This window comes from Planococcus citri, chromosome 2, assembly GCF_950023065.1.
Source record: "Planococcus citri chromosome 2, ihPlaCitr1.1, whole genome shotgun sequence".
Lineage (NCBI taxonomy): Eukaryota > Metazoa > Arthropoda > Insecta > Hemiptera > Pseudococcidae > Planococcus > Planococcus citri.
Window position 1 is genome coordinate 38,957,343 of NC_088678.1, and position 14,073 is coordinate 38,971,415.

The 14,073-nt window shown below is 34.3% G+C and overlaps 2 protein-coding genes across 3 annotated transcripts; both read left to right on the plus strand.

Annotated features, from left to right (window-relative positions):
- Positions 1-219: 219 nt before the first annotated feature.
- Positions 220-8,417, plus strand: LOC135835699 (arylsulfatase B-like). 2 transcript variants are annotated; one of them, XM_065350088.1, is made up of 9 exons: positions 220-556; positions 963-1,122; positions 1,212-1,435; positions 1,547-1,799; positions 1,895-2,052; positions 2,476-2,644; positions 2,723-2,848; positions 2,933-3,139; positions 8,137-8,417. In XM_065350088.1, the coding sequence occupies exons 1-9, from the start codon at positions 320-322 to the stop codon at positions 8,400-8,402; spliced, it is 1,800 nt and encodes a 599-aa protein (XP_065206160.1). In that variant the 5' UTR covers positions 220-319; the 3' UTR covers positions 8,403-8,417. The 2 variants fall into 2 exon arrangements, with proteins under 2 accessions (XP_065206160.1, XP_065206161.1); XM_065350089.1 differs by lacking the exon at positions 8,137-8,417 and adding an exon at positions 3,229-3,609 and having other exon boundaries at positions 235-556.
- Positions 8,418-10,255: 1,838 nt separating this feature from the next.
- On the plus strand, positions 10,256-13,399 carry LOC135835703 (arylsulfatase B-like). Its single transcript, XM_065350093.1, has 9 exons — positions 10,256-10,455; positions 10,775-10,934; positions 11,032-11,258; positions 11,333-11,585; positions 11,671-11,828; positions 11,905-12,073; positions 12,151-12,282; positions 12,362-12,571; positions 12,646-13,399. The coding sequence occupies exons 1-9, from the start codon at positions 10,357-10,359 to the stop codon at positions 12,981-12,983; spliced, it is 1,746 nt and encodes a 581-aa protein (XP_065206165.1). The 5' UTR covers positions 10,256-10,356; the 3' UTR covers positions 12,984-13,399.
- Positions 13,400-14,073: the final 674 nt, after the last annotated feature.

Here is a 14,073-nt window from a genome sequence, read left to right on the forward strand (position 1 = left end):
CTTCGTACTACGTATCATGGAACAAAAAAATAAAATCTAGATTATTTCAATTTCCAAATAAATTAGAATTTTGGTGTTAACTATTCAAAATACTAGCGTACTATTTATCCTCATACTCAAATTACACCCTTTGCCCCCCCCCCTTGAAGTCATTTTTAGAAAACCCAGCTCATGTAGGTTTTGAAAATAAGGATTTGTACTCGTAGTATCGCCGCGCCGTTGATAAGAAAATTGTACGTTATTTTTATGATGGTCTTCTTCGTCGTAATTCCTATTCTTCGAAAATATTTACAAATTTTTATAGATACCGATACAAAAAATGACTCAACTGAAAACTTTCTTCGAAAGACACACAAAGAGCCAACGAACACTCTCCAATATAGTCGCGCATTACTATTTTTTATACCATCTAGGTACCTACCTGAATTTCAAACATCGTGAAAAAATGGATTTTAAAATACAAGTAGTGTTTTTTTCAATTTTTCTTTTCTTCAAAAATTCGTACTCGAACTCAGTTCAGAAAAAACACGTGGTCTTGATTGTTGCCGATGATTTGGTAAGTACGTAAATTAATTTTCATTTTTTTACACGACCTTCGGAGTTTTATTCAGTAACTTGAAAATTTGATGCGAGATTCAAAAAAAAAAAAAAAAAAAAAAAGAATTAATTAAGTGCGAGGAAATGTTTTTTAAATTTTATAAATTGGGTAGGTTACATGCAAGTTGGTAAAAAAAGATACCTAATGTTTTTCAAGTCGTTAATAATTTTCAATTATGTACCTACACAAATGTAGGTAATAAACATAAAGGTAATGTAACACGGTGTAATAAAATACCAAGCGTTCATCTACACTTTGGTATGTACAAGTAAATTCAAAATCTCACCAAAATAGTGCAGGCTCTCGACACAATAAGATTGATGATCTGAAATACAAATGAAACAATCTCGAACTTATTTTAAAGGGCTGGAACGACATCAGCTTCCATGGTTCCAATCAAATCGTGACACCAAACATAGACATTCTCGCATATAGTGGTATCATCTTACAAAATTACTATGTTATGCCAGTATGTACGCCATCTCGATCAGCTCTTATGACTGGGATCCATCCTATTCACACAGGTACCTACTTTGTCACAGTCAGTCCTTCAAATTCCACCACATGCTTCGTTTCCTTTTTACGAACCCTTCGACTTCTTGTAAATTTCCAGGAATGCAAGAAGGTGTTATCCACAATGGTCAACCTTTTGGCTTACCTTTGAACTTGAAAATACTGCCAGAATACCTCAAAGAATACGGCTACAAAACCAGAGCAGTTGGCAAATGGCATCTGGGATTTCACGAGAAAGTCTACACACCAACATATAGAGGTTTCGATTCGCATTTTGGATACTGGGGTGGAAAGGACGACTATTACACTCATAAAAACGGAATTGTATGTACTATATTAATTGCAATCGATATTTCTGACATGGATATAAACATACCCATGATTTGAAACCATATAGTGTTCATACAGTTTCAATATACCCCAAGATTTTTCTAGGGGATTTACGACGGACTTGACTTGAGGAGAAACATGAACGTTACCTGGAATTACACAGGGCAATACTCAACAGATATTTTCACTCAAGAATCGGTCGATATAATAAATTCACATAACACTTCTGAACCTTTGTTCTTATACTTGGCTCATCAGGCTGTTCATACAGGAAATCATAAACATCCTCTTCAAGCTCCATCAGAAATCGTCCAAAAGTTTAAATATATCAAGAACGAACAAAGAAGGATACTTGCAGGTAGTTGATAGTTTCATTTTACAATACCGATTTCTTTCCAATCGGATAAAAATAATTTGAGCAGAATAAAATTCATCATCTCCTACTATTTTTAGCCATGATTTGGAAACTTGACGAATCAGTAGGTAAAGTAGTTCAAGCTTTGGCAAGCAGGAATATACTTAATGATACGATTATAATATTCACTTCGGATAATGGTGGTCCAGTTGTTGGTATGGAAGGAAGTCATGCATCCAATTGGCCTTTAAGAGGTGTAAGTATTTGTAATTTTTCATGTAGGTAGTTGTTGTAGTTAGGTACAAAATATTGGGCGGATCGCGGAAAAAATATACCGGATGATTTTAACTAAACTAAATTTGAGACCTTTATTTCAAGTTGAAAATCACCCAGAAAATTTTTTAGCGCCGGAGGTCTCCCCGGGGGGAAGGCATGGGTTCTCAAAGAACAACCCCAGGCCAAGGTCATCAAAATCCAGTACCACTTTTACAGTTCTACTGAGCAGTTGAGAATTTATAAATCGCTTATTTCGAAAATAAAACCCTCAATTATTTTAAAATGCACGGTTTTTGACAATCCATATCTCACATTTGGTGGCATCTGTAGAACTGAAATTTTTTATAAGTGATTGCAAACTCAGGATGAAATGTTTATTGAATGAACTTATTTTCGAATATAGGCAAAGACCACCTTTTGGGAAGGAGGAGTACGTGGAGCTTCCTTTGTCTGGAGTGCAGATCTACCTCATTCCAAAGTATCGCATACATTAATGCATATTCAAGACTGGCTTCCAACTATAATAGGAGCAATCGATGGAAACATTGTCAACAATTCTACTCTATTGAAAGGTACTTCGCAGCAAAAACTGCATTTTCTGCTACGAGCATGAGCAATACAAGTTCATACTTACACCCTTTTGTCAATAGAACTCGATGGACATAACATGTGGCCAATATTAAAAGGTGAAAAAAATTTTGAATATGATGAACTTATAATTCAACGAGGAAATAACACGTCCGCTTTGCGCAAAAACAATTGGAAAATAATATCAAGTAAGTATTCGTAGGTAATGCAGTAGAGTCATGCAAAATAGCAACAATAATACCAATATTGATTGTGCAATTTTTTTCGCAAAGTGGATAAATTGCCACTTCACAGTGAATGGGCTGGTCCAAGTGGACGGGGTAAATATTACAAGTACAATATAACAGAAATACAGCACAGCCCTTCAGCTATAGCTCTTTATCAAAACAATTTCACAATTCCATCTGAAGAAGAAATAATCGAAGTACGTGCCAACGTTACACTCTCATGCACTTACTGCGGCGACAATGGAACCGAATGTGAGTGATTTTCCAATCTCCACCACATCATAATATTATTTATACATTTTCATATTATGTATACTTATTCGATTCGTGTTTTTTCAAAGGCACCCCTTGCTCCCAATCCCTACACAGTGTAACCGTATGCCTGTTTGATGTATCCAAAGATCCCTGCGAGAAAAACAACTTGGCCTACAAATACCCAGATATTGTGACTGATTTGATGGAAGAAATGTCCAAGTATGTTCCAGTTTCACCTTTAAACGAACCACGCGATCCTAGATGTAATCCAATGTTTTGGAAAAACACATGGACTAATTGGATGGACTATGAGCCACAAAATTCATCAATTAGTAGAAAATTCTGACATATAGAGAGACATCAAAAAAATTTGAAAAGTCAACTTGATGCGAACAAAATGAGATACTTCAATAATGTATAATTATATTGTAAGCATGATTTTATAATAAATGCAATATTTTTTCAAATGCATTTTACATTTCTGATCAGTCGATACCACCATACAAATTCAGCTTTGGTTGCGAACATTCTCTGGGAGAAAGAAGACATTGAACTCATCAAAAAAAAAGAAAAGAAAAGAAAAGAAAAAATGTATGTAAGAATTATCTAAGAAAACGCCCTCCACAGAACGTTCAAAACGCTTCCTATTGATAAAAAAAAGGTCTAATACGATGCGCACTTGAAGAGGTAACATGCGACCAGATTTCTGCTCGATTTATCAAAAAAGTTTTCAAATGAAAACGGAGCAAGGGTTTTTGAAGTGTCAAAAAAACAAATTTCTGCGCATTTCACAAAATATCCCAAGTATGTTCCAAACATGAAGAAGCTGAGGGTAAATGAACTTTCATAGGGACCATGAACATTAATTTTGATAACTTATGGCCTACGAACCTCCGAAATCGGCGATTTCTCAAAATAATATCGTCTGTCTCAAAAAGTTACACTAAAATTTACAATTTGATCGAAAACTTTTTTTTCAATAATCAAAAAATTGTAAGTAATAGGTAACTTTATTCAAGTGCTCTTTTCATTTCAAAATTACGCTTTTAGAAAAATCTCATTTTACCAGAATTCAAAAAGCCTTTCCAGGTAAGAAAATGGACTCAAATCGGTGAACTATACTGTCTGTGATAGTAAAAACGATGTCAAGAAATTTTCGCAGAATGCTGATTGTGAGAAGTCATTAAACGCGGTGTCTCATACTGATTACTGATTAGGATAATACAGTATCTACCTAGTATACCTACCTACCTAAGGTACAAGTTTTTTTATAACTTTTTTTGTAAGTAGGTACATTTCTTTCTTTCTTTCTTTCTTTTTTTGATAAAACCCAACTTCAGGTTTTGCAAATAAAAAGTAAAGAATTTGTAGCACGGCCGTTGATAAGAAAATTTTAAATTATTTTTATGATTGTCTTCGCTCTACCTATTTCTAATCTTTGCTATTTTAGTGAAATGTTCGCAAATACTTATCTACAGCATATTTTTATAGAAACCTATATAGATAATGACTTGACTGGAAATTTTTTTCGAAAGACACACAAAGAACTAACAAACATTCTCCAACATAGACAGATGTACCTTATTATTTTCAATAGCATCTACATACCTAAATTTCAAACATCGTAAAATGAATTTTAAAATACAAGTAGTGTTTTTTTCAATTTTTCTTTTTTTCGAAAACTCATTCTCTGCACAAAAAAAACACGTGGTCTTGATAGTTGCGGATGATCTGGTAAGTCCATGAATGAATTTTTATTTCAACCCATCTCAGCTAATGGTTTGACATTTGACAATTTGTATTCTGATTGTACAATAAGAACGAATGAGTAGTTTACCATCAAACGTGGTTGAATAGTTCGTTCTGATTTATGCAGGACTTTTGAAAGTTTATAGGTACCTACTCCAATGATCCATTCATGAGTGAAATTTATAGCTTTAAACGAATATTTATTAACTTACAGATTTGAGGCGAGATTCAAAAAAAAAAAAAAAACAAAAACAAAAAATAATAACAATTATAATGATAATAATAAAATAAAAAGCACGAGGAAATGTATGTATTATAAATTCAGAAATTGGGTACTAGGTTATCTGCAAGTTGGTAACAAAAAAAACTGTTGTGATGAAGCAACTGCAGGTGTAATTGTAAAACCACAATTTTTCATCTACACTACATAATATAGTAAATTCAATATCTCGCCTAAATAATGCGGGCTCTCAACAGAATTGATGATTCGAATTATCTGAAAGAGGAACGAAACAATCTCTAATTTATTTTAAAGGGCTGGAACGACATTAGCTTCCATGGTTCCAATCAATTCTTGACACCAAACATAGACATTCTCGCATATAGTGGCATCATTTTACAAAATTACTACGTTATGCCAGTATGTACGCCATCTCGATCAGCTCTTATGACTGGAATCCATCCTATTCATACAGGTACCATACCTACTTCGCTACTGTCAGTTCTTCAAATTCCACCAGATGCTTCGTTTCCTTTTTACGAACCATTAGATTTCATGTAAATTTCCAGGAATGCAAACAGGTGTTATCCACAATGGTCAACCTTTTGGCTTACCTTTGAACTTGAAAATACTACCAGAATACCTCAAAGACTACGGCTACAAAACCAGAGCTGTTGGCAAATGGCATCTGGGATTTCACAAGAGGGTTTACACACCATTATATAGAGGCTTCGATTCGCATTTTGGATACTGGGGCGGAAAGGACGACTATTACACTCATATCTATGGAAATGTGGGTACCATTTGTATGTACATACCTAATCAATGTTTCTGACATGTATACGTTTTTTGCGTCATCCAAAATTTGCATCACGCTGGCTCTGGCTATTGAAAATTTGGGAAAATGATTTGTTATTTTTTTTTATATATATTAGGTAAGTCAGACTTTTAAAAACTTGTAAAAAATCCTATTAACAGGTAACGTAATATGTATCCACTATTTCGAGTACCTAGAACCGATTTTACAATATTTTGTCTGACTTTCGAGAACTTTAAAAAAATTTCGATGGATTCTTCACATTATGTCAGATGATCAATTTCGGACATTATGATAGGATCTTACGTATAAACTCAAACAAAATTATCAATTTTGAAAAATAAAACATGATTTTTTAAAAACTTGGAATTCCAAAAAAATGGTCAATTTCTGAAATTTCTGATATTTTACCATTTTTTTTTATTTTGTTGAAATTGTAAGCATCAAGTCATTTTGAGCAAAAAACGCATCCATGATTTGAAACTGTATATAGTGTTACAGTTTCAATATATTTTAAAATTTTTCTAGGAGGCTATCAACGGACTTGACTTGAGGAGAAATATGAACGCTACCTGGAATTACACAGGGCAATACTCAACAGATATTTTCACTCAGGAATCGGTCGATATAATAAATTCACATAACACTTCTAAACCTTTATTCCTGTACTTGGCGCACCAGGCTGTTCATTCGGGAAATCGTGATCATCCTCTTCAAGCTCCATCAGAAATCGTGAAAAAGTTTAAATATATCAAAAACAAACAAAGAAGAATACTTGCTGGTAGTTGACAGTTCCATTTGACAATATTCATTTCTTTCCAATTGGATAAGAATAATTTGTACAGGATAAAATCTACCAGTCCCTATTACATATTTTTAGCCATGATTTGGAAACTTGACGAATCAGTAGGTAAAGTAGTTCAAGCTTTGGCAAGCAGGAATATGCTCAATGATACGATTATAATATTCACTTCGGATAATGGTGGCCCAGTTGTTGGTATGAACGGAAATCATGCATCCAATTGGCCTTTAAGAGGTGTAAGTATTCGTAATTTTTTATGTATGATGATGGTGGTAGTAATAGGTACAAAAAAATATACGATGGATCGCAAAAAGAACACATAGTTTTCGAAAAAAATCAAGGTTTTTACGCTCAAATCATTACCCAACCGGTTTCGGGAAAAATCCAATACTACTTTTATGTAGTTCCACTGAGTGGTTGAGAATTTGTAAACAGCTTATTTTAAGGTGGAGGTCGTGCTTCAATTTTTTTTTGACCTAGAGATAAGTATTTCTAAATATGTACGTGAAAATCAACAATTTTTTCGAAAATGCACCCTTTTTAAGAATCCATATCTCACCTCTAATGGCATCTCCGGAGTTGAAATTTTGTTCTGAGTGATTTTGAACTCAAGATGAAGCTTTTATTGAATGAATTTATTTTCGAATACAGGCAAAGACTACTTTATGGGAAGGAGGAGTACGTGGTGCTTCCTTCGTCTGGAGTGCAGATCTGCCTCATTCAAAAGTATCTAATACATTAATGCATATTCAAGACTGGCTTCCAACTATAATAGGAGCAATCGATGAAAACATTATCGACAATTCTACTGTATTAAAAGGTATTTTGCAGCAAAAACTACATTTTCTACTATGAACAAAAACAAGTAGGTACATACCTACACGTTTTTGTCAATAGGACTCGATGGACATAACATGTGGCCGGTATTGAAAGGTGAAAAAAAAATTGAATATGATGAACTCATAATTCAACGAGCAAATAAAACTTCCGCTTTGCGCAAAAACAATTGGAAAATAATAACAAGTAAGTATTAGTTGATGATGCAGCTGAGCCACTGAGTCATGCAAAATAGTGACAATGATAACCATCGATTGTGCTTTTTTTCACAAAGTGGGTAAATGGCCACTTCACAGTGAATGGGCTGGTCCGAGTGGACGGAGTAAAGCTTACAGTTACAATATAACTGAAATACAGCTTAGCCCTTCAGCTATTGCTCTCTCTCAAAACAATTTCACAATTCCATCTGAAGAAGAAATAATCGAAGTACGTGCCAACGTTACACTCTCACGCACTTACTGCGGCATCAATGGAACCGAATGTGAGTAATTTTCCAATCTGCACCCATCATAATATTATTTATACATTTTCAAAAACGATATATTGATTTGATTCGTGTTTTTTCAAAGGCATCCCTTGCTCCCAATCCCTACACAATGTAACCGTATGCCTGTTTGATGTATCCAAAGATCCTTGCGAGAAAAACAACTTGGCACACAAATACCCAGATATTTTGACTGATTTGGTGGAAATCATGGACAAGTATGTTCCAGTTTCACCTTTAAACCAACCACGCGATCCTAGATCCAATCCAATGTTTTGGAACAACACTTGGACCAATTGGATGGACTATGAGCCACAAAATTCATCAATAGTAGAAAGTTCTGGCATATAGAAAGGCATCAAAAATGATGTCAACTTGATGCGAACAAAGTGTACTAACATTTTAAAATTATTACTTAAAGAGGTAAGAAGGAGGTTATATGAACCAACACCCAGATCCCAGATACCTATACCTTAATAATGTATTATGAGCACGATTTCATAGTAAATACAATATTTTTTCAAATGCATTTTACATATGTATATCTACTTACTTTTGATCAGTCGATACCAACATACCAATTGAGGTTTATTGAACCCATAAAAAAAATAAAAAAGGAAAAAAGGAAAGTACAAGGGATTACCAAAGAAAATGCGCTCCACGTAACGTTGAGAACGCTTCCTATTTATAAAAAAAAAAAAACTAATATGATGCGCATTGCGACCAGATACCTGCTAGATTTTTCAAAAAAGTTTTCAAAGGAAAACGGGGCAAGGGTTTTTGAAGCACCAAAAAAACAAATTTCTGCGCATTTCACAAAATATCCCAAGTACGTATGTTCCAAACATGACGAAGCTGAGGGTAAATGAACTTTCATAGGGACCATGAACATAATTTTGATAACTTATGGCCTGCAAAGCTCCGAAATCGGCGATTTCTCAAAATAATATCTATCGTCTGTCTTAAAAAGTTACAATAAAATTTACAATACAACATTTTTTTCAATGATCAAAAATTGTAAGTAGGGCTATTAATGTAAGTCATATGGCCCTTTTCATTTCAAAATTGGGCTTTTAGAAAAATTTCGCATCAGAATTCAAAACCCCTCATCAGGTAGGAAAACGGAGACGATGTCAGGAAATTTTCGCAGAATGAAAAATCATTAAACGTGATGTCTCATATAAGACGATGTCAGGACATTTTCGCAGAATGGAAATGTCTCATAGTGAATACTGATTAGGACAACATGGTACCTACCTACCTAAGATACCAGCGTTTTTTTAACCTTTTTTTCGTAAGAAGGTACCTGATATCTATACGCAGAACTGCGAATTCGACGAAATCATCGATTTTGAACTAAATGGTTGCTTGAAGTGGCGACAAACCTAAAAAAAATCTTGAGTGACGAAATGAGTCATTCACTATGAACGCAAATTGTGTAAAAATGCTCACTTCACCACAAGGTACCTTTTCAAAGCCATAAGTGATATTTCGATGCTTATATTGTAAGGATTTTAAGCACCACTTTTCTCTCTTCCCGCCTTCAGCTTTATACGATAGGTAGGTAGGTACTTCAACTTTTATTACGTACGTATTCGTAAGACGATGACGTAGTTTGATCACGATTCAAGATAATTTCAGACTTTAAAAATTGTCGGAAAAGTTGTCAGTAGGTAGAGGTACTAAGCACCTAGATAATCGCAAAAAAATTTTCACTTTCGCCATTAGCAAGGGTCGTTTGGTAACACCTGCAGAAAGCGACTTTCACCTTTATTTTTTTACGAAACAGATTTGAGGTCGCGTTTTTCAATTTTCTAATCACAAAAGGAAAGTAATTAAGAAGATACAAGTAAATTATACTGTACCTATAGATAGGCCGAGAAAGTAGAATTATTTTGTTACCAAGATTTACTGTACCTAAAAAATCAAAGTAAACACCCTCAAATTCAACATCCCAACGAAAACATGTTATGTATTTAAACCCACAATCCTCAATCCACATGCTACATACTTACAGAAAACACGTATTTCCACACAATACGTGTAAATATTTGTGCAGGAAATATCATGAATGACCACTATCTTTATCGGTTATTCCATTATCACCATGCTTTCTTTTATTGTTTTCTTGAAAAGCACATTCAAGAATGAAAAAATATAAACTTTTTATAGCTATACCTAAGTATATTGGGAAAATGTTTTTTGGCCAACAAGCATTAGGTACTCAACTTTGTTCATAGGTAACACAAACGAACGATCTACTGAAAGGTGAAGTCGCAAATTTGAAAACTACTGTGCATGAAAAATGAATTTTAAAATTTTCATTCTTTATTTTTGCGTATTAATCAAATACTCGTACACAGCTCAGAAAAAAAATGTTGTCGTGATCGTTGCAGACGATTTGGTACGTTGTTTTTATACAGAATACATTAAATAATTCATAAAAAATTTTAAAAATGGAATCTTACAATCTTTTTGAACATTCAAGATGATACATTTTTTAAAAATAAACATACCTTTCATTACACTTTTTTTAAAATATTTTTTCCGAATTTAGGATTTTTTTAATGTCGTGAATTTGACTTTTTTTTCATTTTTTTCTTTTTTAAATAATTTTTGACTTTGGATTTTTTTTAGTAAAAATTAATTTAATTTAAAAAACGATTTTCAAAGTGTAAAATTGAATAAAAATTTGTATACTGATAAAATGCTTAATTTTTAAGGGTTGGAATGACGTTAGCTTTCACGGCTCGAACCAGTTTCTCACACCGAACATAGATGCACTGGCATATAGCGGTGTCATTCTACACAATTACTACGTCTTACCATTATGTTCACCATCTCGATCAGCTTTTATGACTGGAGTTCACCCTATTCATTCTGGTATATGATTAATGATCCTTTCAATTATTTTCAATACTTAGTTACTTACACTAGAATTTTCATCAACCTTTCCTCCTCTTGCTTCAAATTTTTATAGGCATGTATCACAGGGTTCTTTTAGCCAACACACCTTATGGGTTACCTCTGGATTTAAAGATACTGCCTCAGTACCTTAAGGAGTATGGCTATAAAACGAGAGCTGTAGGTAAATGGCATTTGGGACACTATAAGAAAGTTTATACGCCCACTTATAGAGGATTCGACTCGCATTTTGGATACTGGACTTCGCACGAAGACTATTACCATCACGATGAAATAGATCTGGTACAGTTTTTAGTGCGATTAAGCGTATTGAAATTTAATTTGCATTTATATTTTAATTCATCAATACTATTCAGATGTCTACAAAAGGATATGACTTCAGAAGAGGTATGAATACGACGTGGAATCACGATGGGCAATACGCGACTGATCTGTTCACTCAAGAATCAGTCGATATAATCAGTTCTCATAATACATCTGAACCGTTATTCTTGTACTTGGCTCATTTGGCTTGTCATTCAGCCAATCCCAGACAACCTCTTCAAGCACCGCCAGAAATTATTGAAAAATTCAGTTACATTAAGAATAAACAAAGACGTATTTTTGCAGGTATGCTCCTTACAATAGATCAATAGATATCTTTTTTTTTGCAATAATTTTTCCATCTTGAACATACCCAATTTTGTACTTTTAGCTATGGTTTGGAAATTGGACGAATCAGTAGGCAAAGTGGTACAAGCACTGGCTGATAAAAATATGCTCGAAGATACGATTATAATATTTACTACCGATAACGGCGGCCCGGCTGCTGGTTTTAATCAAAATCAAGCTTCTAATTGGCCTTTGAGAGGAGTACGTATGCCTATACATACTTATTTTCAATGAAATTCGGTAACATTTGACTTGACGAATTTTTCTTCGAATACAGGTCAAAGATACAATTTGGGAAGGAGGTGTACGAGGGGCTTCATTTGTGTGGAGTGCTGATCTACCTCATTCAAAAGTATCTAATGCTTTAATGCACATTCAAGATTGGCTCCCAACCATACTAGGAGCTGTCGATGAAAACGTCGAAAAAAATTCCACTTTATTGGAAGGTAAGCGAAGCGTAGTGTTCCCTACGTTTGAAAAGAATAAAGGTATCTATTTCTGACTGTTTTCTTATCTGTACCAGGACTCGATGGACGCAACATGTGGCCTGTTTTGAAAGGCGATAAAGATTCGGAATACGATGAGCTCATCATACAACGAGACCTCGTTCGTGGTATCTCTGCACTACGTAAAAATAACTGGAAGGTGGTCAAAGGTAATTTGTAGATACATATAATTTTTTCATGCTGAAAAAATCAAAGAAAATATCCACTGACCAATTTATTCGAAAATAGGTAACACTTACAAGGGACTCTATGATAAATGGTACGGTCCAACGGGACGTGAAAAAAATTACAGTTATAATGTGACCACAATAAGCAGTAGTCCAGTAGCAGAAACACTTACGAAACATAATTTCCCGATCCCATCTAAAGAAAAAATGACAGAAATACGCGCCAATATCACACTTTCGTGCGACTATTGCAAAGGCAATGAAACTCTTTGTAAGAAATCATCATATAAATATCCTTACGATTTCAAAGCTATTCGACTCTAATACCTACTCATTTTCCCAAAGGTACCCCTTGCACCATCTCTAGCGATAAAATATGCCTCTTCGACGTATCCCTAGATCCTTGCGAGGAGAACAACTTGGCAGCCAAGTATCCGGATGTTTTGGCCAATATGACGAAAATTATGTCCAAATATGTTCCAGTAGCACCTTTGAACAAACCAATTGATCTCAGAGCTGATCCCATTCGCTGGAACAGGACTTGGGTTAACTGGATGGACTACGTTAGTGAGATACCAGCTTCATCCACAGCTTCAGAAATGATCATTGTCGACGAAGTCCCAAAGCTGCAGTTTCTTCATCTTCAAAATCCAAAATTTTCACCGAAATATACGGCGGAATAAAATTACATCGGGGTGATGTGCCAGGTAGTACTTGGACCAAGATGAAAAAATGCACCGCGTGTGACGCGGAGTATTATATACATTTTCAAGAACTGGGAAATTGACTGAGAGAAATAATGGATATGCTCGAGCTCGTGATTTGAATTATGATATTGGAGTATAAAGTATTGCAATTAATTTATTAGATGGAACAATTTTTTTAAACAAGAAATGGAAAATTAGGTAGTAAAAAAAGAAACTCTTTGAATAGCTGTTACATTTATTTCATAGGTACTTACTACTTAGGTAGTTTTTTTCTCAGTTTTGTATCTTAGTTTATTTCAACGTAAATCATAGGTAGGTATTTTATAAGTATTTTTGTTACTTGAAAAACTTTTTACGACTCTTAGATCATAAAATAAATCGTTTAATAAATATCAGACGATTCTATTAAAAAAATTTTCGAGTACTTCATTTCATCAAATTATGTTTACACAGTTTTAAAAAAATAGGTGATAATCTTTTAAATAATTTTAACATGTCTCAAAAAAACAAAACAAATTATTTCATTACTTTTCAAAAACGGGAGAGGGGGAGGGGTTGTAATGAGCAGAAAAGGCCTTCTACAAGTAATTTTTCCACAATTTTAAATTTCTGGGAAAATGTTTCAACGATCGGAAAATGATTTTTGAAATCCAATCTCATAGACTATAATCCATACACGAAAAAGTGCTCTAGAAGTTGATTTTGTATTTTTTTTCGGGAACCAAAAAAATGTGCTGCCAAAATGAAAGTACATACTACCTGCTCCATATTCAGAAAAGTTCAATCTAAAAATTTTCACCCCGCACAACGGTGGGGGGACCCTCAAAAAGATGATTTTGAGGACATGGTCGGGACCAAAAAAACTCGATGGGGTTGCGTTGGGGGGGACTTCTCCTGATGCCAAATATGTAATTTTTTCGTGAAATCCTCCACAACGGCATTCTATGGCACTTTGAATGCGATTTTTATGCATTTTTGGCCATTTTTGATGGTAAAATGGCTCTAATGTCCAGAGTATGACTCGGGTGCAAACGATTCTTGGACGTTTGTTAAACGGGCTATTTAA